This window comes from Pecten maximus, chromosome 17 (assembly GCF_902652985.1).
Source record: "Pecten maximus chromosome 17, xPecMax1.1, whole genome shotgun sequence".
Classification (NCBI taxonomy): domain Eukaryota; kingdom Metazoa; phylum Mollusca; class Bivalvia; order Pectinida; family Pectinidae; genus Pecten; species Pecten maximus.
Window position 1 is genome coordinate 13,658,915 of NC_047031.1, and position 12,886 is coordinate 13,671,800.

Here is a 12,886-nt window from a genome sequence, read left to right on the forward strand (position 1 = left end):
TATCTTTAATCCATACTCCACTTTGTATTTGTATTGTTTTGTTTTTAATATGTACTTATGGGCCGTATGGCCTACATTCAATAAAGAAATTGAAATGTACTAACACGAAGAAAGACTTACGGCCCTATTAAGGTACATGTCCATACTTCTGACATAAAATCTCCGTTCAGGTTTATTTTACCTGTAAACCCAGGGCTTCTTACGAAGCGACTACGGTAATCACACCTGGTCGTCTATGCCCAGGGCTATTGAGACAACAATCTCAGTGAATCCTATTGTAACACCGTCATGCTTGACCGCAGACACCTTACTGGCTTCCAAACAGGTTTTGCTGGTGAGGTACTGCATTTGGGTATTTAACGAAACTGAAACACGTTGTTATGTAAGTATTCCATTGAAAATGTATACTGTACACGCAGTGGACCCCAGGTTACCTTGCACTTTTACAATCCAAGGACATACTATCTGTGTATTTCACCTATACATTGTCAAATATTAGCAAATCCAATAGTAAAAACTATTTCCTTTCAAAAAAATCCAGACCCCTTTCTGCAACTAGCATCATTACAAAAATAAAACAAGTTGTTTATCCATTTGTCTGAAAGGTACTGCTATCAATATTTTACCTGAGTACTGATTATAAATACCAAAAAATAATTGACACATGTATCTACCCCTCTGAAGTGGTCTGTTGTTACAAGGGTAGGTGAGTTTGCAAAACTGAATGTTGAAATCTGAAACGTATTTTTAGAATTAAAGCATAGGAGTACCTTTGTTAATGTCATATGGTTGTCCATGGAAAAGTATAATTTCGTACCTGTTACATGTCTTGAGATGGATTTTTTTTATAATATTGGAACAGTGATATGTTCAAATGAATGTCATTGACCTTCACTCAAGGTCACAGGAATCTCATATGTTAAGATCTCCAAACGACTTTTCAATAACAAAGTGGCACAGTGACCTGATGTCAGGTTTGTAACTTGGTTCTCGTAAAATATAGTGGATACCGGATAGTAGATGAAATAATTCGAAATTTTGTTTTAGACTGCGAGCACTGCGAGCAAAAGAGAATTTTTTTATTATTAAAAGTCTTTTGTTCTACTTATCAAATAATTCTTACTTGTAATTTCTGGCGGTACGACTGGGTATTTTAAATGAGGCATATAATTCCCTGTACAACGAAACAGAGAAAGATTGCCAAAAACAAAATTGGCTAGAGAATCAGTGATCAGGCTAATCAAACTTTGTTTAATTCAATACATATTTCTAGTAAATGCGATCTTTATAAGCATATGAATGACACGGTAACATTACAAACCTACTTAACCAAAGAGGTATGACGCATATTGGCTTATTTTGACCTAACAGTGACCGTTTTCAAAATCCAAAAAAATAAATGTTAAAAACTCAGTTTTTGAATATAAACTTTAAATCTATAAAACATATATAAATTATAATTTGTGAAAAAAAATGTTTTTCCATTGCAATGGATATTTTATCAAACGGCCGTAAAGTTGCATCATCGGACTATTTGCAACTTTCGAGGGGGGTTTCCCGCATTCGTATCATTTTTTGACATAGAGCGCATCGAAAGATCAACTTTTACAATGTCTTATTTTATTCTATGTACCAAAAGACAACTAAAATCCTATTCTTAAAAAGTGGTCCTCCGATGCACTGGTATCGAAAAATTGAAAAAAAATGTAGTTCATAAAATATTTTAAATTTAGCATTGACTAGACAGACTATTATTGATAACATAAACGTCACATTGTCGTAAGTTCGCATAGCTCATATGGTAGAACCATTGCTTAGCAACCCGAAGGTTCGGAGTTCGAATCACCAAGATGTATCATATTCATATTTTGTTATATTTCTAAAAATAATACCATTTTTTTATCGTATTTGAAAGATATTTTCAACATTAAATGCATATTTGATATAAAATATTTAGTATTAAGATAAAATTGTTGAGATAAAAAAAAATACTTGGATTAAAAATGCCTGAGTGACATCATAACCGATTTACTCAATATGATTCAAAGTAAAAATTAATCCTAATTATGACATTACATTACTAATCATAACAACAACAAAATGTAAGGCCTTTGCACCTTATAAAATGTTAAAGTTTTGTCAAATGTGAGCATTTTTTTTTTTTTTGAATACAGACATTTAAGCATTGAACTGCTTTCATTTGGAAGTTATGGGCTGATGAATGCCAACTGGACAAAGGCAAATTTAATGAAGCGCGCTAGCGCTTCATGTTAAATTTGCCTTTGTCCAATTGGCATTCATCAGACCATAACTTCCAAATGAAAGCAGTTCAATGCTTATATTTACATTTGACAACGAAGTTGAAAGACTATATTCAGGAATTTTACTCTAATAATGTCATAACAAAGATTTGGAAGTTATGGACTCATAACTGCCAAGTGAGCTTGGTAAAGTTATATAGGGGGTCTGCAGTGTAAATGTAAATATTACTAAAACAACATTAGAACAAAGAATTACCTTAGACATACAGTACTAACACTAGTATACATTGCTATTGTTATCATGGTTTTGTGCCATGCTTAAAGTTTGTTTGATTTTATGATATGTAATATTGCTAAGGTACAAAAAAGGAAAACAGCGTCTAGCTATATCTGTATATCGATCTACATAACGTGTAGACCTGTAATGAATTATAAACTGATGTGCTCATTGTATTAATAGATATATACGCGATGTATAGATATTTTGCCTTATATAGGGATTATTACACATACATGTACTTATTATTGTAATACGGTATTATGATGATAAGCATGTCTTACTATTCCTGTGTACATATAACTGAATGACTATGACATTGTCTAAAATCATTTAGAAAGTGGTGGTGTAAACTACATAGTATCATAATTATTGTAAACGTATGACCTCTTGTTGCGAACAAAATCTTGAAAAATCTTGGAAACAAACAAACATAATAAATTGTTGTCCCAGCTACGTAGCACAGGGGCTAGGTTTCGGAATTTGGAGTAACATATGACATCAGTAAACAACCAAAACACTATAGATCGGGGTTAACGATATATAAACTCTTTTTTATACATCGATAACCCTTATTATTTTATAAGGTTTTAGAATGTATGTGAATACTTAATGTATAGTGTTGAGGTTGTTTACTTATGTCATATGTTACTCAAAAACCCGAAACCGAGCCCCAGTGGTACACGTAATGCCATCTCCGTTGTGACTCGCTATATCCTTGCTATAAAACTAACGTTACATGTAGTTACAAGTGAGCTAAACAATATCCGCTTTCAAATTTCTACTTCCTCTACTGTGTCAGTGTTGTATTATTAGCTGAAGTCAAGTATAGAACCTCTTAGATGTGAGCTCTGAATAGTGACCTGCCCTCGGTGTCGGAAATGATCCTCAGCAGCATTAAATAACACAACCGTAAGTACATAACGCTTAATCAAATGAATAATTCTCTCTTTCTCTCTCTCTCTCTCTCTCTCTCTCTCTCTCTCTCCCTCCCTCCCTCCTCTCTCTCTCTCTCTCTCTCTCTCTCTCTCTCTCTCTCTCTCTCTTCTCTCTTACATTAAATTTTCCACATTACTGTATTTTGTATCAGAATTATCAATATCATGTATCAACTAAAATTGAATAACTATGTTTTTTATGCATTTTACATAATGAAAAAGAATTGGAGATGAAAAAGTGAGACCTTTTCATAGAATTTCAGCTTTGCAACTGTAGTATATATTATTAAGAAAAAATGTCACATGGTATGGTTGAAAATACCAAATACAGTCAAACCTGCATTAGCGATCACCTGAATTAAACGACTTCCATTCATATGCGACAGTATTTTTTCCTCCCAACGTTATTTACTATACTAGGGACCTGAGTTAAGCGACTACCTGTCAGACGCGACCAACGACCATTATTGCCGTTTCCCAAATGCTGAAAAGCGACTTTTTTCAGCGCCTTGCCGAGTTTTAAAACGGAAGCAGAAGTCAAAATCAAGATGTCACCGGACGAACTTGTCTGCTTCTAAAGATTAAAAAAATACTTCAGAAATGCATGAAATGTCTTATGCTGTCTCAAAAAATGTATTGAATATATCATCTTTGCCCTGATAACACCCAAAAACGAACGAAACTGTACTTTACTTCTGTAGCTGTTCTTGAGTTTAGCTGGTTGTGAATTCTACAATGTTTGGATCATGGTGTGCTAGCATAGGTTGGATTCATACAAATGTAATCATGTTAGGGCACATATTACCACCCCGATATATATAAAGGTTGTATAGTGTTAATGTGCTTACAATAAATGGATGAGGATCATCACGTGACATACCACAGCTTTTGTCCAAATTCAAGCATTACATGTTGTGTCAGACATTTGTTATGTGAAATAGACTGTGATACATGCATACATTTATACAGTTTTAGAGATATGTGAAGATGTACATGTTCCAGTAAGTATTCTATGGCAGTAAAGGCTAAGAACATTGTTGAATAAATCAAAGATAGACAGATACTTGTGTTGTCAGATATAATGCTGGTTAGTTAATCAGTTTATGCCTCATTATGATTAATCCTCTAAGGATGCAAACAAAACACAAAAAAACTATAAGTTATTACAAGTTTTCGAAGTTATTTATAGTGAGAAGGGGGCAATGAAGCAGGGTTTCCTCTGACCTCAACACCAAACATAAAACACTTTCATAGAGAGGTGTCCTTTTTGAAACATGTAATGATGATCTTACCATCAAAATGTGTTATGTCTGGCAATAAGACAAAAAGAAACTCATCGGTGTGCTTATTTGGATTTTCAAAACAATGTTATAAGTATTTGAAATTCAGACTTGGTTGGGGGGGGGGGGATGTGCGCGTTTGTTTAACTTTCGTAAAGTTCATTTAAGGCTTTTTGAAATATTCCACACTAATAATCTCTGACGTTATTTTTTTCTTGTATTTTTTAAACAGGACAATGGGGAATATGATTTTGATGTGAAACAAGCAATGAACGACATTTGAATATAGTTTATTCTGTATTTCAGGTATTCCCCTTACTTTTAAGATCTGGAGCTCTTTCAATGTTACTGGCGAGTCAGGCTTACAAAATTTAACGAAAGCATTGGCCATGGGTGATTCTGCCTAATATATGACATCAAAGGTAAGCTAATATATTTATCTTAAGTATAAATTTGCTACAATTGAAATATTCAATATCTTATAGCTTCTGGGGATTTTTTGTTTTGTTTCAATTAATCATAATTTGCTATACATATTTTGCTTTTTCCAGATTTGCTTATATTTTCATAGATTTACATTATAGATAAGTTTTTGTAGAACAAAATTCCTGTGTGTATCTGTTTCAAGTTTAGTTAGTAGAAGTATTTTTGTTTATGATAATGACAAATGCACAGTATTTCATCAAAATATATTGTCATTACCAATAGTAACATCTTTAATTTGTGCTTTGAATTTTGAAAAACAATTTCTAATTCTATTGACTTATTTTTTATTTATTCTAATCTGATATTGTCATTATTAATATTAGATTATAACGTTAGACAAAGTGCTTTAAAGTAATTGATTTCTTATTTATTCTATATTTATTAATTGATCAAATATTCATATACTTGAGTTGACCTTATTTTTTACCTGAGTTGGTTTACCATATTGAAACAGACTATAACTAAACTTCAAAGAACTTCATTATTGACCGTTTCAGTTTCATTTGAAATTTTGAAGAGATCATTATATATCACTTAGTTCCTTAGAATAAATATGTAATGCCTTGCAAATAAAATATCTTATTAGTGTATATATCTGGATGTCTATGATATTGATTTTCTGCCATTTTAAACTTCAGGTACATCAGCTTTAGGCCTTTTTTTATTTATTGTGGTGTGACAAATACTAGAAGATAAATGCCATTCGCTGCCACAAGAGACAGCAGATTAAGGCATCTTTTCCCTTTAGCTACCCTTTTCCAGTATTCTATGTCATTGATTAAAATTACATAACTTAATATTTGTGTTGGTGTTGTTTTTTAACAGCTACCATGCTGAATCATTCAATTTCGATCTTAAGTATATTATCATTTTAAAAAACATGGTACATTATTTATATCATTTATACCAAATATGGCTTGCCTGGCCAATCAAACTAAATATAGTTTAGAATTCATTATAATCCATAACAAACATGTAACTAACCAAGTTCAAATGTTTATATCAATCAACTTGTTTGCCTGCTAAACTGGATTAGTCAAACTGAAATTTTCATCAATAACATATATTCCTTCGGAGAACTTGGACTTTTTTCTCTTTTCTATATATTTCTACATGTCTATTGTCTGTGAATTAATTTTAAGACTTCTCTACCAGGAAGACGTACACAGAATGATGTCATGAGCAAAGATGGTTATAACCATTTGATTTGCATACCTTAAATATTTAGAATTTTTACCAGTATAATCTGTTTTAGTATACTAGTAATACTAGATGCTAGTTATTATGACCTTTTTGTTAATCATCCTATCTCTGTGAACACGTGTATAAGTATGATAGGTATTTAGAAACAAGAACAAATACAATAAGTTTAGTAGATAAGAAACATCATCAAAATGGTCACCTGCTAAATTGGTAACCATGTCAACTAAACATGGATACAGAATGTACATACAGCTAAAAAGAGAAATTACACATTAATAAAATCAGCTTCAATATCATGATTTGAAGACACGTGTAAGCTGTTCACTAAAACCATGAAATAGGTAAGGAAAAAGATTCATTACTAATGATAAAACCATGAAAACAACAACCTAGTTATAAAATATGATTTATGATTAACATTTATAATCTTAATACAGCAGTATAAGCTGTAATCAATTTTGCATTTTTATTCAGATGGGAGCACATGCGCATGTAAGTAGAAAATCACATTTTTACATATTTTCATTTCTGGTTGCCTTTGTAAAGTTTTAAATATAAAAAAAAAGTAAAAGGTTGTGCCAAAAATCTGGATACGTCCTATTTACAAGATTCAATATATGTGTATACTGCTGACCAAACTATTATACCTGTAATACAAAGCCACATTTCTTGCAATTAGGGTTAGGCAGATAAAACGGAAATACAAACTTTAACAAAAAATCACTGCTTTCAAGTCAGTAACCATGACATCAACAGCAAATAAATAGAAAATACGACTTTTATTTGTGTTTAACCTCCTTCCTCAAGGATCTGATATATCACTAATTTTATATCTTTGCACTTAATGCACTCTCATCGGCTTAAAATGTATAATAATATGAAATAAATAACTTTTTTCATAAACTCATGAATTTTCGTTACCATGGTAACGTCAATAATGCAAAAACACCAATTTTGGTAGTCCGGTTGAGAAGGTTATGTTCTTAAGTTTCTAAATATATATGGGTTGTTTACCAAAAATGTTGCCACAAAATGATGAAAAATGATGAATAACCAATATATCGCGTGTTTTTCAGTTCCATTAAAATCCTGGCAGTTAAGGGGTTAAAAGAAAAATGCATTCCAAGCTAGAACAGGCTAGAACAAGCTAGAACAAAGAAAATAACAATATAGTGATTTTATTTTACGCCGTCCGTTTGTTAGTACACAATAATGACTATGTATTAAGGTACAAAAAACACTTTCTACCCTACAAAAACATTCGTCATATATATGTTACTTTTAGATATGAAATATACTATACCAGTATATGAAAGACGAAACAAGATGAAACATTACAATGAAAAAAAACATCAAATGCAACTCGAAGAAGTTGTACAGGCAATGGAACATACCTGTGCCTTGTAGTTGTGGATTCTGTTTGTTTACTGCAGCCGCATTCGTTGCGCTCAGCGTTGTGGCGACCACTACTGCTGCAATAATACCTATGATTACGACAACAGTTCCAACAATGACATAAATCTTCAGACGATTCGGAGAGGACACCGGCTTAACGACGACCTCAAAAACGTCAGAGCCTTGTCTCTGTAAGTTTGTAAACTCCTTATCGGCACTGAAAGGCCGGTATTTCAGGGCCACGATGCCATCCATGTCTACAATTTAGAAAAATGAAATAACCATGTCTAAATAATTGTTGACTTTCATTTCATATTCAGAAACAATTGGATTCATGTTCTGGGCATCTGACCTTATATATGCTGTGCAATGAATTATGGGAGTTTGGGGCGGTACTTAAGTTAAACTGTCAGATGATTCCTGCCCAATGAGTAATACGCCATGTGGTACATTTGCTGAGTTTTGAACACCTACTACATGCATAGATATAAAAGACAATGATATACAATAGGCCCAATGGGCATGTATCGCTTACCTTGCTTTCCAGCAACTTCGCAGTTGATTGAGGTTTGAGATTTCTACACATACTATGCTGATAACCAATTTATTCAAATATCAGAGTAAGCTAGGTTTATTCATGTAAAAATGGTTCTCGTCCTTCATTTCAGCATATAATTGGCCTAATATTGGGTCTTGGTGACTCTTCGCTATCGCAAGATATAAAAATATTTCACCCCTGTGATCTTGAATGCAGGTCAATGTAATTCATTTGAACAAACTTGGTAGCCCTACACACAAGCATGCTACAGACAGGCCGAATCTGAAGTGCCTGAGCCTCTTGGTGTTTGAGAGGAAGTCGTTTAAAGATTTAAGCCTATTTGACCTATGTGACACTGAATGAAGGTCAAGGTCAATTATTTGAACAAACATGGTAGCCCTTCACCCCAGCATGCTACAGGCCCAATATCAAGTCCCTGTGCCACTTGGAGATTGTTAAATCGTTTGAGGATTATAGCCTATTTGACCTATGTGACCTTGGATGAAGGTCAACGTCATTTATTGAACAAACTTGGTAGCCCTTCACCCCAATATGCTGCAGGCCCAATAACAAGTCCATAGGCCTCTTGGTTATTGAGATGTTTGAAGATTATAGTCTGTTGACCCCTGTGACCATGAATGAAGGTCAAGGTCATTTATTTGAACAAATTTGGTATCTCCTCGCCCAAGCATGCTACAGGCCCAATATGAAGTCCCTGGGCCTCTTGGTTATTGAGAAGAAGTTGTTTGAAGATTATAAACTATTTGACCAATGTGACCTTAAATGAAGTTCAAGGTCATTCATTTGAACAAACTCGGTAGCCCTTCATCCCAGCTACTTCAGGCCCAATATGAAGTCCCGGGGCCTCTCGGTTATTGAGAAGAAGTTGTTTGAAGATTTCAAACTATTTGACCAATGTGACCTTAAATGAAGTTCAAGGTCATTCATTTGAACAAACTCGGTAGCCCTTCATCCCAGCTACTTCAGGCCCAATATGAAGTCCCGGGGCCTCTCGGTTATTGAGAAGAAGTTGTCTACATAAAAAAGTTGACGGCGGACGGCCGGACGACGGAGGCCGCACCACGGTATAAACTATTCGGGTATGTGAGCTAAAAAAAACATTTGTCATGTTTTAATCTAAAAGCTAGAAGAAATGTAACGGTATACATGTCCATTGTATATTCAAAAGCTATTTATTCAATTTTGAATAAGAACAGACAATACTTAGCAAAGTTTTAAAGACTTTAAATTATTTGATAGACGCAAAATATCACAGGTAATATTCTAACACCCGTTTATAAACAAAAACGTTTGCTTGGTACGGATGGTCTCCAAGGACAAATACTCTTAATGTAAGTGGTAATCACAATTTACGTTTTTCAACAAATAAGGGATACCAGACACAACAGACAGAACATCCATGTCGAATCTGTGGTATCGTCAGTAGTAACCAACAAGGAAGTTTCTTTCTGTATCTAAAAATGAACCGGGAAGTTACATAGTCTTGTTTCATTCGTAATTAGAGTATAGATATTCAGCATTGATGCTTGACACCAGCAGAACTGTCCTATCAAAATCATCGAGGAAGTTTTTGTTTTTTTCCTTATGTTGAAGATTAAGATGTTTGTTTTTCTGTCATAAATAAACGACTACTTGTGTCCAGTATATTTACCATAAACCCTCATGACTATGTAACTCCATTTTGACAAACTTAAATCAAATTGTAATCACAATTGACGCTTTTCAACGACTGATACCAGACACAACAGAAGATTATGGTTGAATTTTAGTATTTTCAATAGTAACCAACCAGAAAGATTCTGAATGTTGTAACTGGTATCATGCTATGGCAACAATCTTAAACTGAACCGGAAAGTTAAATTCAGGTCTTGAAGTCATGAAAACACATATGTTTCTGTCACCTGCTATCATTAAACTATTTTATTGAATTGTATTGTGCTGGCCTGATCGATTGTATATTATCATTTCAACGGTACCAGTCACCCGACTGATTTTAAAGCTTGTGTCAAATGTCATTGTCTATACTTGTATATAGTTACGTATGTGTTTTGAATTACGCGCTCTTTTCTTAATTCGTGAGTACAAAGGTAAGTTACGCATGCGTGAGCAGGTGAGAACAGAGGACCGCAGGTAAATGGCGAACACACCTTACATTGGAGCGTGTGGGATAAATATCTGTTGAAAGCGCACACTACAGCTTGCGGTAAATTAATCTATCCATTATAACTATAATATGAGGTTATGATAAACGTGTATATTTAGTTAGACAATTTTCACTGTTTAAATGCAGTATATAGGTGTATTTCACCCGGTGTAAATGTATGCATACTCGGTACTGTGCGTGCACGGACTGTGTATATATTCGTGTAGATGGGGCCGGGTTTTGTGAACAACATAGTTAGATTTATTGTATGATTTAGTAGACGTAGGCGTTTAGCATTAGTGCAATAATTTGTCAATATCATATATATGTTTTATAAAGTATATACACATATATCCATGAAATGTAATTCTTACCATATATAAACCTACCATATATACTTGCATATAGGCGTATACAGAGATAATTATTGTAGCCTAATTATAGAATCCGTTTATTGTAGCTTTCCAACAATGGGCAAGCGTCGTATTGACAGGAGACCAAATTCAGATGGTCCCAGGGAGTACAACGTTTCGTCATTATCCTTTTGATATGAACCAGTATGTTATAGGAAGTGACTAGTCTGTGTGACCTAAACCTGGTTACGTACCTTATGTCTGGTCTTTGTGACCTACATGCTACCTGCTGGGTCTGTGTGACCTACATGCTACCTGCTGTTGATGTTCTGTGTGACCTACATGCTACCTGCTATTGCTGGTCTATGTGACCTACATGCTACCTGCTGTTGATGGTCTGTGTGACCTACATGCTAACTGCTGTTGATTTTCTGTGTGACCTACATTCTACCTGCTGTTGCTGGTCTGTGTGACCTACATGCTACCTGCTGTTGATGTTCTGTGTGACCTACATGCTACCTGCTGTTGCTGGTCTGTGTGACCTACATGCTACCTGCTGTTGCTGGTCTGTGTGACCTACATGCTACCTGCTGTTGCTGGTCTGTGTGACCTACATGCTACCTGCTGTTGCTGGTCTGTGTGACCTACATGCTACCTGCTGTTGCTGGTCTGTGCTACCTACATGCTACCTGCTGTTGCTGGTCTGTGTGACCTACATTCTACCTGCTGTTGATGTTCTGTGTGACCTACATGCTACCTGCTGTTGCTGGTCTTTGTGACCTACAATTACGCTACTCGTTGCTGATGTTCTGTCTGACTGACATCATACATCCTACTTGCTGGTCTGTGTGACCTACATGTTACTGATTGTGACTGGTCTGTGTGACCTATATGTTACTGATTGTGACTGGTCTGTGTGACCTACATGTTACTGATTGTGACTGGTCTGCGTGACCTACACGTTACTGATTGTGACTGGTCTGTGTGACCTACATGTTACTGATTGTGACTGGTCTGTGTGACCTACATGCTACTGATTGTGACTGAAGTGCATTTCAAGATTGTGTTGCACATCATCACGTTATAAATATTTGAGCTGGCATTAGCTGCATTATAGTTTGAGTACTTCATCCATATGTTGATGATTAGTAAATAGATAAGGTGCTCGATTTAATCATGGACTATTTTTCTTGCTCTCTGGCTACTGTTTGTCTTTGTCACACCGTTTTGGTTATGGTCCACGGAATTAAGGAGGTGTTAATTGCCCTTTAATTAATGTACGGCCACTATAAGTTATACCACGCTGCGCATGTGGGTTAATGTTGCATTTATAATTAAAAAGAACAAAAAACATCATGTTTTAATATAAATTCAATATTTAATGATTTCTCGGTTAGTTCTGTTTGTTTTTTTGATCGGATTTTAATGTTAGGTGTCCAACGTCTTTATCGGGATGTTTTCGTCGTTCCTCGTGTTCTCGCGTGGTCACGTGACCGGCACGAAGGACTACATTAACACTTGGTCGGTAGATATGGCCAGAGCACCCGACCAACGTATTTTGTCGTACAAACAAATATGATACACTTATTCATCGTGTTAAGAAACCGAGAAAAAGTGCTGTACATTCTTCTATTTATTCAAGTATGGTTACATAACGGCGTTATAAACTGGTGTTAATTGAAGAAATGCCGATTAATTGACTACTTTTTAAGTAATTTTGACGATGTTTGTCATTTTCGTAAGAATGTACAGCACTTTTCGTTGCTCTCATACAATTACCTTCACGCTCGTACCTGTTTCATAAGTATTGATTTAGGGTAGTCGGGTGCTCTAGGACGATTTATAGAGCAAGTGTTAATGTTCATTCTCCAATATTGGAACTCTTCAGTGTTTTAAGTATCGAAATCGGCATATAGAAACGAACAAACGTTAATAAACGAATGCAATGGATCGTAATTAATTCAATTAATTATTTACAGATGATTTCCAAA

The 12,886-nt window shown here is 34.7% G+C and overlaps 1 protein-coding gene across 1 annotated transcript in view; it reads right to left on the reverse strand.

Annotated features, from left to right (window-relative positions):
* LOC117315494 (cartilage intermediate layer protein 2-like) overlaps positions 1-8,138 on the reverse strand; it is a 58,326-nt gene extending 50,188 nt beyond the window's left edge. Inside the window, 1 exon segment of the mRNA XM_033869705.1 lies at positions 7,840-8,138. Within this exon segment, the coding sequence (XP_033725596.1) occupies positions 7,840-8,095 (256 nt within the window). The 5' untranslated portion in view covers positions 8,096-8,138.
* Between the last annotated feature and the right edge of the window lie 4,748 nt (positions 8,139-12,886).